General features: G+C 58.0%; 1 protein-coding gene across 3 annotated transcripts in view; it reads right to left on the reverse strand.

Moving 5' to 3' along the window:
* The window catches only part of COL16A1 (collagen type XVI alpha 1 chain), a 50211-nt gene that overhangs the window by 25090 nt on the left and 2599 nt on the right, over positions 1–22522 (reverse strand). For 2 of the 3 annotated variants that reach the window (XM_082685591.1, XM_082685590.1), the window contains exons 3-43: positions 20981–21055; positions 20756–20873; positions 19735–19858; positions 19148–19414; positions 18479–18559; positions 18195–18320; positions 17393–17446; positions 17081–17107; positions 16470–16505; positions 15415–15441; positions 14299–14361; positions 13990–14031; positions 13821–13865; positions 13688–13723; positions 13256–13318; positions 12869–12913; positions 12689–12784; positions 12476–12514; positions 11845–11889; positions 11641–11676; positions 11393–11503; positions 10965–11000; positions 10704–10739; positions 10512–10622; positions 10147–10191; positions 8409–8444; positions 8222–8266; positions 7656–7787; positions 6862–6897; positions 6559–6666; positions 6122–6244; positions 5964–6017; positions 5700–5741; positions 5325–5360; positions 5180–5233; positions 4945–5013; positions 2778–2831; positions 2662–2688; positions 1828–1887; positions 1586–1633; positions 1400–1453 (exon numbers count right to left, since the gene is read on the reverse strand). In XM_082685591.1, the coding sequence (XP_082541717.1) occupies positions 1400–1453; positions 1586–1633; positions 1828–1887; positions 2662–2688; positions 2778–2831; positions 4945–5013; positions 5180–5233; positions 5325–5360; positions 5700–5741; positions 5964–6017; positions 6122–6244; positions 6559–6666; positions 6862–6897; positions 7656–7787; positions 8222–8266; positions 8409–8444; positions 10147–10191; positions 10512–10622; positions 10704–10739; positions 10965–11000; positions 11393–11503; positions 11641–11676; positions 11845–11889; positions 12476–12514; positions 12689–12784; positions 12869–12913; positions 13256–13318; positions 13688–13723; positions 13821–13865; positions 13990–14031; positions 14299–14361; positions 15415–15441; positions 16470–16505; positions 17081–17107; positions 17393–17446; positions 18195–18320; positions 18479–18559; positions 19148–19414; positions 19735–19858; positions 20756–20873; positions 20981–21055 (2762 nt within the window). The remainder of the gene's footprint in view (positions 1–1399; positions 1454–1585; positions 1634–1827; positions 1888–2661; positions 2689–2777; positions 2832–4944; positions 5014–5179; positions 5234–5324; positions 5361–5699; positions 5742–5963; positions 6018–6121; positions 6245–6558; positions 6667–6861; positions 6898–7655; positions 7788–8221; positions 8267–8408; positions 8445–10146; positions 10192–10511; positions 10623–10703; positions 10740–10964; positions 11001–11392; positions 11504–11640; positions 11677–11844; positions 11890–12475; positions 12515–12688; positions 12785–12868; positions 12914–13255; positions 13319–13687; positions 13724–13820; positions 13866–13989; positions 14032–14298; positions 14362–15414; positions 15442–16469; positions 16506–17080; positions 17108–17392; positions 17447–18194; positions 18321–18478; positions 18560–19147; positions 19415–19734; positions 19859–20755; positions 20874–20980; positions 21056–22522) is intronic. The other variant, XM_082685592.1, reaches the window with a different exon arrangement.

The following is a 22522-nucleotide window of genomic DNA, read 5'->3' on the forward strand; positions in this document are numbered from 1 at the left end:
GCAGCAGGAGGTGGGGACGCTTGGTAAATGTGCAGTTGGCCCGTGGGGGAACGGAGAGCTGGCTCTCGTTCTGAGCTCTTGATGAGCGAATTGGATCCCGGCAGAGACTCCCATCAGCCGTGGGGACTCACCAGAACAGATTCTCACCCCGGGGGTGGCAGCGGGGGGAAATGTGGCAAATCTCCGGGGCGGAGGGGGAAGGGGGGAGTAGTTTGTGAAAAGCTCCCATGGGACTCTGCTCTGCTTCTTCGGGCGCTGGGAGCCAGACATGCAGAAGCCACTGTCTGTCCCTCCTGGGACCTTCAGAGAATGGCGCCTGGTGTGCAAGCCGCTGGGGAGCTGTCCCGCAGGGCATTGGCAGGGAAGAGAAAATGCTGGGCGCTGGGGAAGCCCAGTCCGGCGCTGCCAATTCCGAGTCGGATGACCTCAGACAAGATACTTCACCCCTCGGAGCCCGTTCGCCCAGCTGAGACTTAGGGAGAATGCCATCTGCCTACCGGAGTTGACTCCAGCGAATGAGGGAACGGATATAAAATGATCATGGGCACCGGCCTAATGTCAGCTAATGCCGTCTAACCGCTTACTGTGTGCCAGGCGTGGTTCTACACATCTCACATGCGTCAACTTGTTTAAAAAATTCACAAAAGCCCCATGAGGTCCGTGCTGTAATGATCTCCACTTAACAGATGAAGGAACCGAGACACAGAGAGGGTAGGTAACTTCCTAGCACCTGGCGGGGCTGGGATTCAGAGTCAGGCTGACCGACAGGCTCTGGAGTGCGCTCCCTCAGCAGAGTGCAGCACGGATCTCCACTCCCACTGCTCTCCCCTCACCGTCAGCGGCCTCCCTGCTATTCTCCCAACTGTCAGGCACAGTCACACCCCCGAACCTTTGCACCTGCCGCTTTCGCTGTCAGGAATGCTCTCCCTCATGGGCTTACTCACTCATTTCCTCTGAGTCTGGATTCTTTCCAACACTCTTCTCCAACGTCTTCCTTGCCCTCCTCCCACTTTCTGACCCCACACCCTAATTCGTCTTCCTCCCTCCCTCCTCGCGTGAATGAATGTTGCACACTGCTCCAAACCAAGGGCGCGCCAGGCCAGTGTAAGGAACTGTTTGATCCAGATTGTGGGTTCCTAACAGCTGACCGAGGCCTGAGCTTGGCCTGGGGGTCAGTAGGGTGCCCAGGCGAGCACATAGCAGGGTGTTCCTCAAGAAAGGGCTGAGGCTGTCCCTAGCCTGCCCTAAAGGATCAGGGGCGGCTCCCATGCTGCTCTGCGGAGCAGGGACCCCCGTGAGGATGGCACACATAAGTGTTGAGTGAAGGCCAGCACAGAGCCCCAGCACGGCCACGCTGGCTCCCTGCCTCCCGGACTCCCATTCTCTTCTCCCCCTTTACCTGTAGCCCGGGCATTCCAGGAGGGCCAGGTGGTCCGGGAACCCCTGGGGGACCCTGAGGGAGAGGAGAAGTCGTCAGACCCCAGAGAAAGTTCTGCCCCACCGCTGGGGGTGTCAGCATCAGGATGGGCAAGCCACGGGGCGCTGGCGGACAAATGGAGAGACAGAGGAGACAAGCGACACAGACCTGCGGGCCCGGCTGCCAGGAGCTGCCCATCCAAAGTCCCGGAGCACCCTGGGTGGGAGTGGGGGTCGCAAAAGAAGGGAGAGGTTATAGGCAACGTCCACACCAAGCGCAGGGCTGCGTGGGGAGGCAGCTGGCTGGGGCGCAAAGCCCTGGGGGGGCAGGGGGGGGCTCGCATGTTGAGCCAACACAGGAAGCCAGGCCTCTCCCCCAGCTGGGGGGGGAGGGCTCTCAGTGCCACTCACCGGCATGCCAGAGAAGATGGGGTCCCCTCGAGAGGGACAGGAACACTCCCCAGGCTCGCCCTGAAAAGACAAGAGCTTTTGTCGGTGGGGGTGGGGCGAGGATAGAGGACCTTCTGGAAACCAGGATCTAGGAGGCAGCACGGGCTCTAGGATGGAGAGGCCTGGAGAGATCCTCCAGGATCTGCCTCTTGACGGCTGTGCCCTTGGGCAAGCTCTTCCACCTCTCGAGTCGCAGTCACCTTATCTGTGAAATGAGGGTGATCGCACCAAATGCACAGACGGTCAAGAGGATGGCAGGGATGGACGTACACGGAGCTCCTGCCACACGGGAGGCCTGAGGCCCCCGCGGCTGGGTGCTGCTGCCCGTGCTGTCAGTTGGCATCCAGCATCTGCAGTTACACAGGTGTTCTGCCCCTGGGACACTTGCGGCTTGACCTCCCACTCCCACTCCCCCCCTTCCCACTCCCCTTGGCCGGGCCCCCGGCCCCTGCCTCTCTGCCCTCTCACCACTGGTCCTCCCCAGCTTAGTGCCTGCTCTGGCCTGTGACTCAGGCCCCATCTGCCAGTGCAGCTGCCCCCATGGGGCCTTTAGAGCTCTCTGGGTCTCCTGGGATCCTAGTTGTGCCCTGGGCCAGCAACCAAGTGAAGTGAGAAATGTTTGGGGCCCCGGCTTCCTAGAACCAGGGAGCTGGCAGTAGCAAGGAGACTGGGACGACTCCTCGGCCTCTGTCCTCCAGTCTAGAGCTATCACCATGTGTAAAGGTTCCCTTGAGGGTGGGGCTCTAGGGGTGGTTAATTTCCCCACAGTATTGACCACAGGGCCTTGGGACTTACCTTCTCTCCCTGAGGTCCCTTTTCACCCTGCAGGGAAAAAACACAGCGAGGTGAGTAGGGAAGGGTGTGAAGGCACAACGCCACAGCTTCCTGCTGTTCTGAGACTCTGTGCTCACCGGCATCCCTCTGGCTCCAGGAAGTCCAGTTTGTCCTTGCTGCCCATCTGGGCCCTGAGGGGAGAGAGTCCAGGGTCAGCGTTGAGCCTGGATGGCAGCCAAGCCGCACGGCCCACCCACAGGGCAGATAGGACTAGCAGAAGCCTGTGTCCTAGTGCCCCTGTCCTCAAGGAGGGGACTCTGGCACAGGAGACAAGGAGTGGAGGAAGCAGGAAGACTGGCATTTCCTGAGTGCCTTCTGGGAGCCAGACCCTGGGCCAAGCGCCTGTCAGACGACGCTGAGTGGGACCACCCCCCCACCCCAGCTCTGTAGGATGGCACGGTTCTGTCTGACTGGTGAGGGAACTCAGGCTTCAAGAAATTTTGTAAGAGACCCTCCCCCCGCCAGCACGACTGCACCCTGCTCCAGGCGGCCCGGGGCCCCTGCCCTCTCCCTGTCCCTCCCTTTCATGCTTGACACTCGTTCTATCACAAAGGTTATCTCCGAGGACTTAGCAGGAAGTAGAAATTTCTGTTCTTATTTTATCACCAAGGATTTGGAGACTCTGAAAGGCTGTCACTTGCCTGTGGTCACACAACTAGGACTGTGTTGGGGGCTGAGATTGGAAAGCCTCCCGGATGGGGTTTGGCCTGAGAGAAGGAGGTCTGGAGAAGTCTGCCTTTCTGTGGGCTCTGCCACCTTCACGCTAGGGACTCACAACTCTTTGAGGACCAGGACCACCTTTGCCTTTAACCTCTGCCTTTCCCCTGGGGCTCCCTGGGAGTGGCCATGGACATGGGCAGGGTGCGGGCTCCTCTGGGCTTCCAAGCACCCTCCGCAGGACTCTTATCAGTGATTGCCAAACCAGAACTGGAATTTCTCTAGGGACCCGTAAAGATAGAAAAGGTATCTTTCGCCAGGCTATTTTCCCCATGACCAAAAGCCCAAGAAGAAAAAGCACATTTGCCCACGACCCAGCATGGCACAGGCTGGCTGAAAGGTAGCATTTCTTTGATTTAGGCTAGAATTATACCATCTTGTAAAATTCTAGTAGATTCGTATGGAACAGAAGCTGACTATTATGCAGGTCTTTGATGAATGAAAATGAGGAAATGTACTTATTATTACTTAATCTCTGCAGTTTGTTCAATAGACACATCTTTTAAAGCAGGGGACTCACTGGTGGGACAGTCGTAAAGAGGGGACTTGCTGGTGGGATAAAGAGAGGTCTTAGAAGGTCAAATGAGGTTGGGACGCCTGGGTGGCTCAGTTGGTTAAGCAGCTGCCTTCGGCTCAGGTCATGATCCCAGCGTCGTGGGTTTGAGTCCTACATCAGGCTCCTTGCTCAGCGGGGAGCCTGCTTCTCCCTCTGCCTCTGCCTGCCATTCTGTCTGCCTGTGCTCACTCTCTCTCTGATAAATAAATGAAATCTTTAAAAAAAAAAAATCCTTAAGAAGGTAATGAGGTTGGAAGTATTTTGAGTCGAGAAAGATCTGGCCTGTCCAGTCGGGCAGCCGATAGCCACATGTGCTTATTTAAATTATTTTCTGGCCTGTCCAGTCGGGCAGCCGATAGCCACATGTGCTTATTTAAATTTAAATTAATTTAAATTAAATGAAATTTACAACTTAGCTCCTGAGTTAAGCTGGCCACAGTTCAAGTGCTTGATGACCATATGTGCTTCGGGCAGAGGAGAATAGAACATTTCCATCACTATGGATAGTTCCATGGGGCAGCACTCAGTTAGAAGATCCCCCCAAGGCCCAAGGTTTGAAGTGGGGGGGAGTGAGTCCCCATAGGTGCTTTGAGTCAGACAGGCCAGGGTTCAAGTCCTGCCTCGGCTCCCTCGCCCTCTGACCTTCAGCTTTCTCATCTATGAAACAGGGACAGTAACAGCCATTCCCTTTCAGGGAGGTTTAAGCAGATCCCAGGTCTAGAGCTTAGTAGCAGGCTTAGCAGCCACTGCTCCCAAAATGATGGGGATCGGTAAGAAGACGGGGATCAGTAACATCAGTAGTCAGATGCCCCTATCCAGACGGGGTGGTCTTCCTTCTTGGAGGCTGGGCTTCCCTCCTCCTGTCCCCCATGCTGCCATCCCCCAGCGGGGTCAACCCTGTGCCCTCTTCTCAGCAGTAAGTGCCTTGGCCCCAGCAAGCGTCCAGCACAGAGTGCAGAGAGGATCCTTACCGGAGGCCCAGAGATGCTGGCACCGGGGGGCCCCATAGGCCCAGCAGCCCCTTTCAGTCCTGGAGACCCCTGTGGAAAAGAGGACACGGAGGCTAACAGGAGTAATCAAGCAGGTGAGATGCATTAGATCAGGTCTTGGGTGGCCTTGCATTGGGCATGTCACTGGTCCCCTGTCCCCTCGGCCAAGACACTCCAAAGCACCACAGGGCTAGCACCCTATGAGGCAGAGGCTCACCTTGGCACCCTTCTCTCCAGCAGGTCCAGGTGGTCCCCGAGGTCCTGGAAGTCCCTGCAGACAGAAGTTAACCCTTGTTCTAAAGGGTTCCTTTCCCTTCCCATCCCCGGCCCCCAGTATCCTCTGGGCCCCGAAGCGGACGTACCTGAATACCAGGCAAACCCTGTACTCCAGGTTCCCCCTGCAAGTCAGAAACCACAGACTGGGCCACAGCTGTCCAGGCCAACCTGTCTCCCTGGCACAGCTGATCTGGGCTGGGGCATTTACCAGCCCAAAGTCCAGAGAGCTCCACGGAAAGACTGTGAGGGTAAGAGAGGCAGGGGACCAAGCCAAGGTCCTCCACAGCAGTAATAGCAGGCTAGCCACTGTTACATGCTGACCGGTTCCCTATGCCAGAGCTGTGCCCTTAAGCATCCGAGGGCAGACAGAGCTCTGTAGTTTGGGGGATGTACTGGAGTGAGCAGCTGGCCTGTTAGAGGCATTGGGGGGCAGGGAGGCAAAAGTAAGGCTAAACACTCACCTGGGGCCCTTGGACTCCCTTTCCTGGAAGCCCAGGCTCTCCCTAAAGAGGCAATAGGACAATCCTTGGCTTGAGATTCCCTGCTCACCTTTAAAACCTCCTTCCCTAGCCTCTTCCCCTTAACCTCCTTTTTTCTAGCTTCTCCCTACTCTGTAGACCACCTTCCCCACTCCAGGCCCAAAGGACCTATGTATCTGCCTCACCTGTGTATCTACCCTCACCACATACACCTGCAGCCCGGGCTCTCCCCGGACGCACACATACCTGGATGCCCTTCAGTCCTGGGGGCCCTTGAACTCCAGGTAGACCAGGCTGGCCCTAAAAGATACAGGTGGCCCATGGGTCCCACAGGAGAGGTGCAGGTGGGAAAGAAGGCAAAGCTCAGGCAGGGAAAGACCAAGGGGCAGGCAGCCAGGACTCACCGGTTTACCAGGCCGGCCCATGCCTTCTGGCCCCGGTTCTCCTTTGGGGCCTGGCTTCCCAGGCAGTCCCGCCATGTTCGTCACTGCCCCCTGCAGGCTGGGGCAGGCAGTGCAGCCATCGCCCTGGTCAGAGACGGGCACAGCCAGGAGCCCTGAGCCAGGGCTGGCCAGGCCAGGAGGAGGCATGGCAAAGAGAGGTCCTTGTGCCCCTCTAAGAGCTCTGCCCCTCCAGTGCCCCCATGTCAGTATGGGAAATCAAAACAGCCCCTGGCACTCTTTGCTCTTCTCCTCCCTGCCGTGGAGAAGAGCTGAGGCATCTTCACAGCGACTCTGATATCCCGTAAGGCTCACAGCCTGACTCTGCCATCCCTCACCTCATTAGCTCTCAGTCTGATTTCTTTTTGTTCATGCACCACAATGTCCCCTGCCCGACTGACCTTTTCTCCTTTCGGGCCCATGGGACCCCGAACCCCAGGCTCTCCCGACAGTCCCGGCTGCCCCGTGGTGCCTGGCACTCCAGGATCTCCGGGATTCCCAGCATCACCCTATAAGGAGCAGGGGTCAAGGAGGGCCAACCCAGCAGGGGCAGACTGCCCTCTTGGGAACTAAAGGCACTCAGAGACCCTTCACTGGGGCTGGGGGCTGTCCAGGGAGGAGAGAAGGAGCACAGCACAATCAGGAAAAGGAGGTGGAAAGCGCATCAGATGGGTGGTGCCCGGCCAAGCCCACGAGGTTCTCACCTTCTGCCCCTTCAGTCCACGCTCTCCAGCCTTGCCCTGGGGAGAAAGCATTTCTAGCACCCATGCACTCACAGCGGACACCGCTAAGTGTCCTGCACTGTGTTAGACACGGGGAATACAGTCATACACAAAACAGAACAAAATCCCCACTCCCGTTCTGAGGAAGTGATTCTGTAGAGATGCAGAGAATAAACGAGCCAGACTCCTGCCCGGGCGACCCTGGGCAAGTTACTTAACCTCTCTGTGACTCGGCTTCCTTATCTGTCAACGGGGAAGATAAAAATGGCTCTGGCCTCTATCCTGTAGAGTCCCTGTGAGGTTGGACGTGCCAGGACATAGGAAGCAGTGTGTGGCACAGAACGTACCCTGTGCCAGCGTTCGCTGCTCCCAGTAAAGCCGCAATAGTAATGGGCCCCGTGGTAGCCATCACTTCTTGGATGTCTGTTGTGAGCTGTGAAGTGCTTCACACACAGCATCCCGAGGCTCTCCAACAACGCCACGCAGAGGAAGCAGAGGCATGGAGAGGATTAACTTGCTCAAGTCGAAGAGTGAGTAAAAAGCAGAGCTAGAGTTTGAACCCAGGCCCGGCTGGTCCCAGGTTGGTGCTCTGCACGCTCGGCCAGGCTGCGTCCCAGGAGGAAGGGCTGAGGCCCCTGAGGCCAGCCTCCTCTGGAGACAGAAGTGTTGATGCTTCCAGACCCTCCCACCTACTCCCCTCTGTCCATGGAGCCAAGAGACCCAGGCAGGGGTCCCTCCCTGCTTTGAGCCTTGCCTGCAACAACCCAGGAACTCACCTGTTTTCCTGGTAAGCCGAAGCCTGGAGGCCCGGTCTCTCCCTTCTCTCCAGGAGGGCCAGGCAAGGCCACCGTGTAGCTGTCCCCATCCTGAGGTCTGGACAGGGCTGGGCATGGCTCACAAGGCTCCCCCTGCCAAGTAAAGACACAGGGGCGGGGGTGGGGGTGGTGAAGGGGATTCCAGGTCAGGCTTGGGATCTGGGGCCTAGGGAACCCAGCCGGGCCTGACAGCATCTCTGTGGGGAGAGGGGTATCTTAGGAGAGACTGTGGGAGGACAGGTAAGAAACGAAGGTGGGGACCACATCGTCAAGGTCATCAAGGTCTCAGAAGCCATGCTAAGGAGCAAGAGGTTATCCTCAGGCACTGGCCTGGCAGTGCTATCCTCACTCCTCCTGGCCTGGCCAGCCCTGGCTCAGGGCTCCTGGCTGTGCCCATCTCTGACCAGGGCGATGGCTGCACTGCCTGCCCCAGCCTGCAGGGGGCAGTGACGAAAGGCTGTAATTAGAGCAAGTGTGCGCTGAGGAAGTTCATGCTGGCTGCAGGTGGGGAATGTCCCCAGACTCACCTTCTCCCCTTTGATGCCTGTGGCTCCCACTGGCCCTGGTGGGCCCTGTGTGATTAAAAAAAGAAGCCATGTGTGAGGCCTGTCACCTGCCGGTGCTATGCTGGGCCACACCCCAGCACAGGGTCTTCCCCACACGCCCACCTCCCTTGTTTCCTCCTCCCCCAGAGCTGTCACGGCGGACACTCACCTGCCGGCCCACTGGCCCCGTCTCCCCAAAATTACCCTGGAGCAAAGCAGAGAACATAGGGTCAAAGTGAGGTGGCCTGACAGGTCCAGGTCAGTCTCAAACCACAAACCACAAAAAGTATCCAGTGAGGACTTCTAGACTAACCTACCCCTCTCGTTTCCTGGTGAGGGAAACTGAGGCCCAGAGAGGGAAGGGGATGGCTCCCAAGGTTCCCAGGAGAGTCTGTGGCAAGTTCCCGCCCCCAGCCTCACTTCACAGAATCCCAGCCCCCAAAAGCCACTCATTCATTCATCTGATGGCTATTCGCTGGATGCCAACACCGTGTGCAAGGCCGAGGCACGGGTGAGATGCAGGAAGCAGTGCGTAAGCGCCTCGTGGAGTTTACATACTTGCGGGGAAAAACCAGAACTTTTGGAGTCACAGCAACTGTAACCTGTGATGAGCGCAGCAAAGGAAACAGGCAGGGAGATGAGACGGGGGAGGCTGCTATGGAAAGGGGTCATCGAAGTGTTGACCACGATTATCATCAGAGAGACAAGAATCAAGCCAGCCAGCGAAAGCAGTGTGGGGGAGCGTAGAGAGGAAGAATGTGCTAGAAAGCTGGAGTCACAGTATAGAATCTAAGAGGTGAGAGAGGCCTTGATGGGGCCCGGAGAGGAGCCCTAGAACCCTAGAACCGGGGAGAGGAGAGCCGGCAGGAAAGCGGGCAGGGGCCGGTTGCCCAGGGTGTTGCTAGGCATAGCAGGACTTTGGTACAGACAGAGTCAGTCATGAAGGATTTTAAGCAGGGAGATAATGAAACCTGAGCTCTTTTTACAAGGGCACATCATGTTAGCTGCCGGCCGATATGAACAGGCTGTGGTGGCCGCCTGGCAGGGGAGCCACACTGGGACTCAGGAGCAGGGAGGGAGGGTGCCAACAGAGAGGCGGCTATCAGAACTTTCAGAGGCAGGCGAGGGCGTGTGGCAGGCAGGGGAGCCAAGAGGCTGCAGGTTTGGGGCCGGAGGAGGTGGGGACCTGCCATTTACTGAGACCAGGACCCCGCCGCTAGAGTGGGGGGACAGAAGTTCCATCTGAGAAATGCCAGGTGTGGTTTGCCCGACAGAGCGGAGTCTGAACATATAGTGCGGTGTTTGTCAGCCTGGAGCACTCATCCACCCACAGAAGCCCTCGTGTGGGGAGCGCTGTCATCTGTCTCCACCACAATCAAACGTACAGATGGGAACACGGGCACCAGAATCGAGTGGCCCAGCCGAGAGGCAAAGATTACAGACTCTGGAGCCAGATTCCCAGGCTCAGATCCCAGCTCTACACCCAAGCAGCCATGTGGCCTTGGGGAACTGACTTGGCCTTCTCCAACCTCCAATTCTTCATCCGTAAAACGAGAAGAATGGAGTAGCTCCCATTCAGGTTTTAGGAGGGGGAAACAAGTTAACACGTGTACGAATGCTTGGAATGGGGCCCGGCCCATGATAAGTGGTAAGGGATAATCAAATATGGTTATTTTATTAAAGGACAGTCTTACGTGTGCCTAATTGTTTTTGATGATCAATAAAATAAAAATACAACAAGGAATTCTCTTGGAGAGCATGAGGGCTCTCACAAAGAGACTCCCCTCTGCAAAACACCGATGACTTTTTTTTTCACCGTGGATTCAATCTCTTGTCTGTATCGTCCCTATTTCCGGCCTCCCTGCCAAGAAAGCCCCAGGGTCCCTGACAGCTAACTCAGATCTCACCTTCTCTCCTTTCAGCCCTGCTGGCCCTGGAGCCCCAACTTTCCCCTGAAAAGCAATCAAGTCACAATTAGAGCCTCTTCCCACTTCCACGGTCCCAGCGTCCACCCAGAAAGAGAAAGGCCAGCTTGGAATTAGGAACGCCACGACTCTGCAGGTAGCTGGCTGTTACTCCTGTCCTGCAGCGGGGCACTTGGAGGTCCTAAGAGGGAGCCCCCAGGGGCAAGCAGCCTGGGACTGTGTAGGGATGGAAGGAGAAGCGAGGCTGCAGGCCTGGGACACCCGTGTCAGGGCCTCCTTCTTGGTCTCTGCCTCGAGACTCAGAGCCAAAAGAGCCAGGGAAGCCACCAGTGTGGCTAGTCACTCACCGGGAGGCCAGGCAAACCGAAGCCAGGGGCACCCGTATCTCCTTTGGCCCCTGTGGAGGGCCCAAGATGCTGGGACCCTACAGCTAAGCTGCAGGACAAGCAGGAGTCCCCCTGGGGAAGGAAGAAAAGAATTGGAAAGGCCCCCAGAGGTTGGGGGGCGGGGAGGCAGCTAGGAGACCCGTGTTCCCTTACCTTCTCTCCTTTGGGACCTTGGATGCCAGGGTCTCCCTACAGGAAGAAAAGGTTTATGGGCTGAGACTGGGCCTGTTGGGCCCTGCAAACTTCCTAGCCATGTGTGAGGAACACAGTGTTACACACCACAAACCCTACAAATACCCAGGGGTCCTACGGTGTTCAAGATCAGCACCCAGAGCCAGGGCTCATCAACCCATGTAACAGATGGAGGAAATCAGGCCAGTCTAAGCTATCCTACTGGAAAGTTCCTGTACCTACCCGATCACCTTTCCATCCAACAGCTCCCAGGCCCTCCTGAAAGAAGATGTGTGGGAGGGAATAAAGTGGGGTGGGGAGTCGAGCCCAGGACTGTAGCCCAGCCCTGCCCCCCAACCAACACCCAGTCCCAGAAGGAGGGCACAGCCTCACTCACTATAAGGGCTGGCTCTACCCCAGCCTGCCCAAAAGGCATCTTAGAGCCTCCTTCAAGAGCCCTAGGAGGTAGCCACGGAGACCTGGATGACCTTCTAGCCTAGCCCTCCACTCTATGGTTCAACCCAACTCCCATCTAGATCTGGGACCCTCTGCCCACAATCTCTCTATGGCTAAGAGGAGAGCCCAGACTCTCTGTCAAGCACTGAACTCCTCTCCAGGATCATACTCCCAGGTTTTTTGGGGGGCCCCTCAATGGCCACCTGGGCACTCACCTTGGCTGGTGCAGGATCGCCTGGCTCCCCCTTGGGTCCTGGCTTTCCAGGGAGCCCCACAAAGTTCTGGAAGCCTTCAGGCAGCGTTGGGCACACTTCACAGGGGTCACCCTAGCAGAAGAGAGAGACTGTGAATGGACAAACAACAGGTCCCTAGAGAATGTCCAGCACCCCTGAGGCTCAGTGTCACCCTCAAAGAGGGCCTCCCACTCCCACCCCAACCCGGTGTCACCCCGCCTGGACCTCACCTTCTCTCCCTTCAGCCCCGGCACCCCTGGCTTCCCCTGTTGGAGAAGAAGCGGTGAATGTTAGTGGTTAGTGCCAGCCAGAGGGACTGGTATGCCAAGGGAGGCCCCAATGACCCAGCCCCCCTCTCTCTGGAGGCCTTGGTAGAGCAGCCCTGGGCATGGTAGGCAGCAGCCCCCCTCCACCTCCAGATTGGGCTTACTTACAGGTTTCCCACCAGGACCTTCCTTTCCTGGCACCCCCGAGCTGCCCTGGGGTCAGAAGAAAGGTTAAGGGGGAAGCTCCTGGTCACGACCTCAGCCCATTCACCCCATCCCCATCAGCCCCTTCTCTGAATTGGCAGCATGATCTCAGTCAAATCTCCCAACTCCTCCTGGTCAGCTTGGTCAGCAAGCACTTCCTGCCTGCTGCCTGTCCCTCTCCATGTGTAACCCAAGTCCTTCTGCTGCAAAAGAAGGAAGGATACGAGGCCTCTGTGTATCCCTTCCTCAGTGCAGCAGGTCAAGGGGAATCTGGGTGACCCCAGAGGAACCAGAGCAGACAGAGAGAGAGTCCTTTCCAGGACTTTCTGCTCATGAAGGCATAAGACCCAGGTGTGGCCTTTCTGGTCATTACTAGACTTCAGCCTCTCTGTCCCCATGACTGGAACCCAGGCCAGGGCTCCCATGTCAGCAAGTGCTGGGATGCGGACCCTCCTCAGTGAGGGGCCTGGCGGAGCTGAGCCAGCGTCCTCAGCTTGAATGTCTGGCTCCTTCCCCGCATGCATGCCTGCTGCCCTGGGTCCCCTTCTGCCTCCCTCCACCATGCAGTGGTGCTCATACTCCTGCCTATGCTTACCTTGTCTCCTTTAGGGCCTGGCGGGCCGCCTGGGTCCCCCTGAGGGCAGAAACAGCATCAGGTAGAGGCTTCCCAGGGACCCCACATCACAGTGAGACCTACTTGAGCCCCTTCCCCCAACCAGGACCCCCAGAAGCCTTATCTCCCCAGCCCCCACCAAGCAAGAGAAGGGCTTCTGAGGAGAGAACAGCAGGAGGGGCTAGATGTACTCACCGGGGTCCCAGGAAGTCCTATCCCAGGAGGCCCAGGGAGGCCGGGGCGCCCAGGCTCTCCTGCCAGCCCCTCAGGCCCCACGAAGCCAGGGTCTCCCTGGCACAGACGTAAGGTTGGTGTGAGAAAGCCTCCGCCTCAGCCCCACCACCTACGCTCGGTCCCACAGACGCCACAACTCACCTTTTGTCCCTTGGGCCCCATGACGCAGATCTCCCCCGGCCGGCCCTGTGGAGTTGGGGAAGGTGGAAGAAAAGCCTGAGGCCTGGCACCTTCCTGGGGCAAGAGCCAATTGCCCCCCCCCACCCCGGCAGTGCCCCTCCCCAAAGCCAAGATCACCAGACATTCGTGTCACGGCACTAGAGGTCACGGACTCAGGCTAGGAGCCAGGGAGCCTGGACTTGGATCTTTTTCCATCCCCTCCTTGCTCTGCTTCCTGGGGCCCTGCCTCTCCTTCCCTGGGTTTCTGTTCTGTCTGAGCAAGGCTAGCAGGTTGGACACTGCTGGCCAATTCCAGCTTTGCACCAAGGGCCACGGGGCTGTGGCGAGGAAGGGTCCCCAGCAGCGTACATCACGGCCTGGCTTTCCCGGTGAGCCCTTGATGCCTCCGTCTCCCTTCTCGCCTTTCTGGCCCTGGGGAAGGAAAAGGTAAAGTGACTGGGGTTGAAAGAAAGTGCTGGAAGAACCAAAGCAGCTCTGTCCAGATTGCCTTCTAGACCCTACTTTCTGCCTCCCCTGACTGAAAGGCTTCTGTCGCTCCACAAAGGTGGACAAGAGAAGGACCCTCCAAGCCAGCCCAGCCCGGCCACTCTCAGCGAGTCTGTGGCATTTCCCTCTAGGTCGGTGGGAATTGGGACCAGCAGTGTGACTGGGAGGGACACAGAGTCTTCAGTGGGGACTGTGCTCTCCATCCCCCAAGGAAACTTCAGACTTCTGCTTCCTCAAGTCTGAAGGACCCAGAGACCTCCTGGGCACCCGGCCCGCCAAATCCAGGCCCATTACCTTCTGGCCTGTAGAGCCCGGAAGTCCTGAGGGTCCCTGAGATAACAGGGGACACAAAAGAAGGGGTGAGGGAAGGAAGGAGAGGCTGGGCCAGGACCCCACTGGCCTGCCCCAAGCCCCGTCCCACACTCACCAACGCTCCTGACTCCCCCTTCTCTCCCTTCGGGCCTTCTGCACACTGAGCAGGGAGAGAAGGTGTTGAGAGGGTCCCAGGGTCACCTCATGGGCTGCCAAGGGCACAGCCCCTTCCCTGGGGGCTGGCCCCATATGACCTTGAAGGAGGCCTTGCCTCCAGGTCTTACCTGAAGCGGGGCATCCGGGGAGATTCGGACACAGTCATTGCCCTAAGGGGAGGGAAAGAGGGAGCAGGGTAGGACCCTGTTTTGAGAGGGACAGGCTTAAGAGTCCCACAGTCCCACTGGACTTCTTCTAGGTACCCCTAAAAAATAGAGGCTCCCATATACTAACTCCTAGAAAGACTACCCATCCTCCCCCACATGGGCCAGGCTGCAGGGGTTTGACTGAGCAGATGGGATGGTTCACACGCCAGGCCCCTTCCCCCAGGGCACAGCCCAGCAGGGCCCCACAGTGGGCATAGTTGGGGCACTTACCCGGGCTCCCTTCTCTCCCTTGGGGCCTGATGGGCCAGGCAGGCCTCGCTCACCTTTCCCTCCCTGTGGAGATCAAAGCGGGGAGCTGGGACCCGGGGGAGCACAGGGGAGACCCAAGGAAGGTCTCCTCAGGCTGTCTTCTCTACCCATCCCCTACGCACGGGTGTGTAAATGAGCACAGCCTGCCCCAATCCCCAACCATGCACACAGAGTGACATATGGATTCCATATGCCTTCCTCCCTATGGCCCTCCCACCCCAAGAGGCTATATTTGGCAAATCTATAGTCTCACAAAAAAGGGTACTTTCCCCACACCCCTACCGAAGCACGCGAGCCCGCACGCAGCTCACCCAGGGGCACAGGGACACACGTGCACAGACGCACACGTGTGGGATGACAGGACCCGCGATGGTGAGTGCTAGACTGCCTTAGTTCAAATCCTGCCCCGCCCGGACTAGCACGTGACTCAGGGAGACTCTCATCACCTCTCTGAGACTTAGCCTCTTTGTCAATAAGATGGGCTTCCTATCAGCCCTGACCTCAGGGGGCTGGGGAGAGGAAGAAACGGGACCTGAAGGCAGCCCCAGGGGCTGGGTTACGTTCCCTCGGGCAAGGACGAGCGCACAGTTCCCCACTGACACACACGCTGCCCGCCCCGGTGCCCACAGGCCCGGTGGTCCTGTCAGGCCCACCAGGACAAGGGCTCAGCGCCCCCCAACACAGGGGGCCACACGTATGTGAACATGTAAGCCAGGAGGCGCACACAATCCCTCTGATACCCCCAGTCCCACACAGGGGGCACAGTGGGGTCTGGGGTGTTTCGAAGTAAAATGGTAGTAGCAGCCCTCCAGAGTGCTTGGGGGGGAGGCGGGAAGGAACTTGAGGCCCACACTGGGAGGCACAGTAGGACTCAGCAAAGGAGCGCCCTTAACGCCCTTCCTTAGACACACAGGACCCACAACTCCCTCCAGCACACACACACCCCCCTAAGCACCCCCCACACATACAGGGCTGGGTAGCCCAGATAGAAACACACAACCATGGGACCACACGTTGTGGGACAGGCTGGGACTGCCAAAGAAGGCAAAAGGGTCCTGTTCTCCATCTTGGACTCACCTTGGGTCCAGAGGGACCGACTGTGACCTAGGAGGCAAAGAGAGCATTATATGTCAGAGATGGAGAGAAAACCAGGGGCACAGAGAAGGCGAGCAACTAAGCCAGGGCCACCCAGCATTGTGGCAAGACCAACAGCCTGAATCCAAGACCCCCAGCGGACCACCAGCACTGTCTCCAAAGCCACCCAGCAGGCTGAGTTCATATCCTAAAGCTGTTGGACTTGCAGAGGGGGTCTAATCTCCTTTCTCTAAACTGCCTGGTTTTAGCTAGCTCCGCCCCCTGGTTGTTAGGCTTACAGGGCTGCTCAGTTGCCATGGTAACTCCCGCATATCTGGGGACCATCAGCCTCACCAGATTTGGTGGGGGGTTAGATGGAAAGAGGGCCAGGCAGCAGAGGAGGTACTTCCTGTGTCCCCCAAGTTCAGGGGGCTTGGAGCTGAGGGCCATGGGGGGCTGTGCCCTTTATGGACTTACGTGGCCTGTCAATTGAGAATGTCAGGCTGTGGGAAAGTAGTGACTTATGCTGTCCACGGAAGAGGCATATTTGGGTACTAGCCATGCTCGCACCAAGCCCTCTCCCTTCTCCTTCTGGACCCCCAGAGGGAGACTGGGCCAGAGCCAGCTAGACAGGCAGAGGAGGGGACAGGCTGAGCCAACATGGGTTTTGGGGTCAGTGCCAGGCTGTGTCACCCCAAGTGAGCCTTCCCCTTCTCAAGGCCTCCAAGGTGATGTGGAAGACCTTCAAGCACAGCAGCCCTGAGTCCTTGTGGGGAGTGGAAAGCTAGGATCAGCAAGCAAGGTTCTGGTCCCACCAGTCCCCACCCTGTCCCCATTCCATCCCTGGATCCCAATACATTGCCATGATCGTAAGGCATGAGGCTTCCTTCCATGCTGCCCTTGGTGGGGATGGGGGTGGGAGTCAAGCCCGGCTCCGGGGCATGTGCAGAGAGGGGGTGCGATAAGAACACAAAGGCCTGCTTGTCCTCACCCAGGAAGCCAACTAGCCCACTCCCAGTCCCCGCCCACTGCAGCCTGCACACCCTCTATTCACTCACGTTGCTTCCCCGGGCACCATGGACACAGGGTGGGCACTGCAAGGGAAGAATGGGCCAGGAGGTCAGGTCGGAGAGCCTGAGGCCGGCCCTCCCCACCCCATTCCCCCGCATGCACACACCAAGCACACAGAACACCATGTGTGTCCTGGGTGAAGTCCAAGGGGGCAGGAAGAAAGGAATCCTGCCCAACAAGCCTCATCCCTCAACTCCCAGCCAAACAGAGCCAAGCCATTCCCCACACAAGAAAACCGAAGCCCAGAGAGGAATAGCAGTGGGATCTGGGTTCCACAGCGTATGGAGGCAGAGTGAGGCCCAGGATCTGGGGTCCCACAGCCAAGGCCTGGATTCCTCCCATGATGCCTGTGGCCATCTGCTGCCAACTCAGCAGGAGTGTCCAGGACTAACTACCCCCCAAACACCACCATCTCCACCCACCCAAGGAGAGGCAGCAGGTAGATCGGGCCCAGCACTGAGCCCCAGAAGAATGCTGGGAGCTGCGTTGTCATCCCAAACTCCCATGCCCAGATCTGCTGCCCCAGAGCCTGTCCAAAGAGTTCATGCTGGCACCCCTTCAACCAAACTCTTTTTGCCAGTCTAGATGGGAGGCTTACCTCATCGGCTGCTGTCTCCTGCCGGGCCTGGGAAGAGGGAGGGCATGGTGATGGGCAGGAAGCAGAGGCTGTGACGCCCTGTCCAATACTCCTACCCAAGAACCATCGGGAGCGGGTGCCCTACGCTGTGCCAGGTACTGTCTGGCTCGCCCCCATTCATCCCTCCTGTGCGTCCTCAGCTCGGTCCAGGAGTGGGGGCAGGGGGAAGTGAGTGGGAGTACAGCGGCTTATTCCAGGGGTCTACAGAGGGCACAAAGAGCAGCCAGAGGGCACGGCGGACTCCATCCCCCGCCCTCCCCCTACCAACTCTACCTTTGTTCCCCTCTCTGCCTGCTGGCTGATGCTTCCTGTCCGTTGGGCGTCCACCTGGGCAGACGGAATGAAAAAGGAACTCTTGAAGATGGGGCAGTGCAGGGACCCATGTTGGAAAGGGGCACCCAGGTGGGGGCATGGCGCCAGGTGCCCCCTCAGTTAGCACCTCGCCAGGCACAGAGAGCCTGCTCAGGCTCCTGGCACTCCCCCAGGCCCTCCTCCTTCTCCCCCCACCCACGTGATGTCGGAGAAAACAAGACCATGAATCAATGGGAGCCTGTGTTCCTGCAGCCAAAGGCTGGCACAATGCCCAGCGGGCAGGGAGGCTGCCCAGCCTGGGGGTGGGGCAAAAGGAGGGACTGGGCTTCCCTGCCACCCTAAAGAACCTGAGAGTGGGTAGGGCAGCTGGCCATGGTGCTGGGCGTAAGACCAGCCTGCCATTGGCTGGGGCTGGGCCCGCGAAAGCAAGCAAGCCCGGAGGGAAGCAGTGTGGCCTGGGCTCTGACCCCAGGTACCCCTGTCCCGGAGATACTGCCTTTGGGTGCAAACCTGGTCCTGACATCACCAGAGGGGTCCTGGGTGACACCAGTGAGGGCTGGGTAGTGCCAGAGCTAGAGGCACGTCTCTCCATGCAAATAGCTTCATACAGTGGGCTCTCTGTCTCCCTGAATCCTATAGGGGTGGTCCATAGACAGGCGGGGTTTCCAGTGCCCTCCCTACCCCAGGCACAACTGGCCCTGTGCTGGACCCCGGTCTCACTTATACCTACCGGCGCTCATGTCTACCTGTCCCGCCCACCCACCTTGCTGTTTTGAGGCTCCTCCAGGCAGAAGCAGCGGGTGTAGACCCTGCCTTCAGTCTGTGGATTAATCTCGATGAGCTCATTGCTCTGGGTATCCCGGCGAGCCTTGGAGGTCTCTGGGGGACACTGTCCAGAGTGGGGGAAGGGCTGGGTCAGTACAGAAGGCAGACCCGCCCCCCCAACCCCACTCATCCTAAGCTCTCAGGGCATCCCTGTCCCGGTCTCCCCTCTCCAGCTCACTGTGCCGCAGACCTTCCCAGCTGGGCCAGAGCAGGGCCACTCACCCCGCCTGGTAAAATCTCACAGCATCCCTCCTCCAGCACAAGCTCTGGGTCACAGTAGATGTGTGCCTGCTGAAGGTCGAACTGCAGGGGATAAGACATACAAATCAGTTTCCCACTTCATTTGATCAAATGGCTCAGTGACCTGGCTGCTCTTGAGGCCCGAGATGGCCCCACCCCGGGCTTTGCCCTCAGAGGGTTTCCAGTCTCACCTGGAGAGATCGTCAGGAATAAAGCGAAACAGAGCTGTACATGCAGGAAAGATGGAGAGGAGGAAGAGAAGTTCACTTTGGCTTTGGCCCAGAGGAACAGAGCCAGAGGAGGTTCAGGTTCAGCAAGGCCTTGAAGGACCAGTAGATGTCCTGTGGATGGGTATGTGACAGCACAGGCAAAGGTGAACAGGCATGAAAGTAGCAGATGAGATGGCTGACTAGGGAGGAATTGACTAGAGTAAGCCATACAGAGAGATATAAAGGAAGGAGATAAACCATGGACGTTTCTAGGGACCAGATCATGAAGGGCCTTGAATGCCAGGTTACTATGTGTAGGGCCATGGGGAACCAAGAGAGGATTCTGAGCAAGGGAAGGACCTGGTCAGATACAGATTCCAGGGAGCTCATTCCTGCAACCCAGGAGGCAGGAAGAGAGGCCAGCGCCTGGCCTAGTACTCACTGAGACGGGCTTCCCCTGCTCAGCATCCAAGCCCAGAAAGACGTGGCCCACGGGCCGCATGGGTTGCCGGGGCCCCAGAGGCTTCGAGGAGGCTGAGATGCAGTCCACATGCACGGAGGCCACACGTTCAGACACGCTCAGCACCAGCTTGTGCCAGCGCAGGTCAAAGAGCTGAGGCACCCGGAAGATGCAGGACACAAAGTCACCATCTGGGCCCCGGGCCCGGAGCTCCAGACTCCGCTCTGGGCTGTTGACTTCCAGGGAAATCTGTGCAGCATTGGGAAAGGAAGAGGGCAGAGACTCAGAGCCCCCACAGGCTCAGTCTGGCAAAGTGTGGGGCTCTCAAAGTCATTTCACAGGAGGCAGGACTGAAGCCCAGAAAGACAGGAGAGCTGGTAGGGCCACAGAGCCATCCACCCTGAAGGAAGGGGACAGGAGTGCCGGGCACAGGGTAGGTGCTAGGGATGGTGCTAGGGATGGGACAGAGGGGTCCCCGAATTCACAAGCTGGGACAGAGGTCGGGCTGGATGGGTACTGCTAGATGCCTCCAGAGCCATGGGGGGACGGGGCAGAGGCGTCCAGCTCACCTGTGGGTACCCATCTCCATCGGTCACTTGGAATAAATACCACGTGCTCTGGTGGGTGTGTTTCTTCAGCAAGAGTGTCAGCACTAAGGCAAACTCATCGGGGAGGCCCCGAGGGAACACTCGTCTGGGGGCAGAGCAGGGAGGGGACGCTGAGGCTCAGGAGAGAGGCCAGCCCTGGGCCCTGAGGACAGCCGAACCTGAATGACACACGCACAGACCCACACCTCCTAACCGACACACACACACACACACACACACACACACACACGAGCATGTCCGTTCCCTCTACTGACATCGCCTGAGTGCCTACTACGTGCCAGGTGAGTCCAGCTGCTGGGGGGTAGCAATGGTGGAAACACAGAGAAGGTGCTTGCCCTCGAGAGGCCTTCAAGTCCGATGGGGGAGCTACAGGGGGGAGAGGTAGGACCCTAGACAAAGAATCCCCAGGATGACGATGTCACTATTTCGTGACAATTGTGGTTGAGTTCTTCCGCAGAATCCGGGCTGCCCTGGAACCCAGGACAGCAAGGACTGGGCTGGGAGATGAGGTACTAACAAAAGGTAAGAAGCATTCAGTGTGACGGGAGCAGCCGGCGAGAAAGAGGAACAGTTTGGAAGGTGAGGCTAGAGAGGGAAGCAGGGGACAGACCCCCAGGGGACTTCTAGGAGTTTGAACCTCACCCACAGGCACATGTGCCTGCAGTGCTCTCTCTTTCTCACACACACATACATACACACACACACAACATGACTCTTGCCAGCTTCCCACCCCCATCCCGGGGTCTTCCCAGCACCCATAGGATGGCTACCTCTACTAGCCAGAGGTAGGGAAGGGACGGGACAGAGGGTGGGTCTGCGACGCATCTCCTCTGGGCCCACCCTGCAAGCCCCAGGGGCAGGAACCAGACGGACTCCCAGCAGGGGGTAGGCTATAATGACCCACAGGCACCCCTGGGTTTTGGTCCCACGTCCAGAGTTGCTAGGGAGTGTTAATTCCCAGTGGTCGCACTGGGGCCTTTACCGTACTGGCTGGGTGAGCGCGGCTGCCCCCAGTCGAAGGATGAGGGGACCCTTAGGGTTGCGGATCTTCTTGATGGCAGATGTTTTCATGAGGTTGAGTCGGCGGATGAGATTAAAGCCTTTGGGGGAGACACCCGATGAAGAGCTCAGCTGGGCAGGTGAGGAGGGGTAACAGCCACTCCAGGAAGATGGGGGAGGGGGACAGCTGAATGAGATGGACACTCACCGGTCACATTGGTCGATAAATGGCTTCTGTGCTCCAACTTGAGTCCTTCCTGTTGTGAAGGAGGGCATTGCTCGCCTGGAAGAGAATCGGCAGCTGGCCATTCCGTGGACTCTGGCTGAAGAGTCCAGGCTCTTGGGGAAGCCGGAGAGAAGCAAGTTTTTGTTCCCCCAAAACGGGGAGCCTGCCTTGGGGCAGCTTTTACCTCTTGCCTTCTGACACTGATTGCTCTGGGAGCCAGGAGGACCCCCAGTATACAGAGGGGAAGACTGAAGTCCAGAGACCGAGACTGGGCCCAAGGCCACAAAGTGAGTTCACAGCAGAACAGGACCAGAACTCCTGGAACTCAAATCCCCCGTGATTCCAAGTCAGGGGAAAGGTCAGCAAGAGAAGGAGCAAAAGCAAGTCTCAGTAGAGAGCTGGATATAAACATGTGCTTCCTCCTGCATATACATCCAAGCAGGGGGCAAGGGCACCTGGGGGTAAAGAAAATCACATTATGCATGCTTGTGTTATATACCAGCACACGAGCATGTCTGCACATGCATGAGTTACAGATGCCCGTGCCCCTGGGGATGCCATGTACAGCCGGCACACATGTTCTCAGCAGTGGGTGGAGTTTACTTCCTACATCTAAAGCAGAAAAGCAGACCAGACACAAGTCTGAGCCAACAGAATGACTTTTCACCTGGATAACTACCTTACAAAACAGTGAGAAGAGACTGAGGGCCTGAAGGGACCACAAGCTCAAGGGAACCACCCACACCTTAGGGCTCCATAAAGTTTATATTAACTAGGTAAAGGCCCCTAGAGAAGAATAGCTTAATTATGGTCTCCAGAACCCTGAAGGGACAGACAGGCAGCCATGGGCCTGCCTCCTCCTGACTGAGCAAAATGTCAGGAAAGATGCTACAAGAGGAGAAAAAGGCCAGACTCGAAGAGGCCTTCCCATCTCTGCAGGTGGGATAGCTGGGACAGGACAACGGATACAGCTCCAAGAAGCTGGGCATTGGACTCCCTGGCTGCCTAGCTGGAAGAAAGACTCCTCGATCCCTGGGCCCAGTGACCCCACTGAAGTCCTCCTCCCCCAGGTCTGGCCAGAAGGACTATCACTGTCTTCAGCATCGGCAGCAGCAATGGGTGACTCACCCCTTGGCAACAGGCCCAGATTCCTTACAGATGTTGAAATTCCCTGCCCCATCCCCCAGGGGACCCGGTGAGGGAGAGAGCAAGGCACACGCGCATACATGCAGAAACACATATGTACACACACAACCTGCAGGCAATCACATGGGTGCTGGCCGCACACCCCTCTCCCATCGGCACCTCACTTATTCTGCCTCCCTCAGCTCCTTTCGGAAGGAGTTCTATTTCTGCTCAGCCGGGCAGCTAAGCTACGAAACCCAGAGGGCACCCAGCAGGGCAGGGCAAGTTGCCCGGTCAACTTCCTCTGGCTTTGGTCCCTGGAAAGCTGCACCCTCTGTCCCATCCAGAGTCTGGGCCTCGAGGCGGGCCGTTTATTCGGGATCCAGGGCCAGCCGTGGA

The sequence above is a fragment of the Mustela nivalis genome, assembly GCF_964662115.1.
Source record: "Mustela nivalis genome assembly, chromosome: 10".
In the NCBI taxonomy this organism is placed as follows: Eukaryota; Metazoa; Chordata; class Mammalia; order Carnivora; family Mustelidae; genus Mustela; species Mustela nivalis.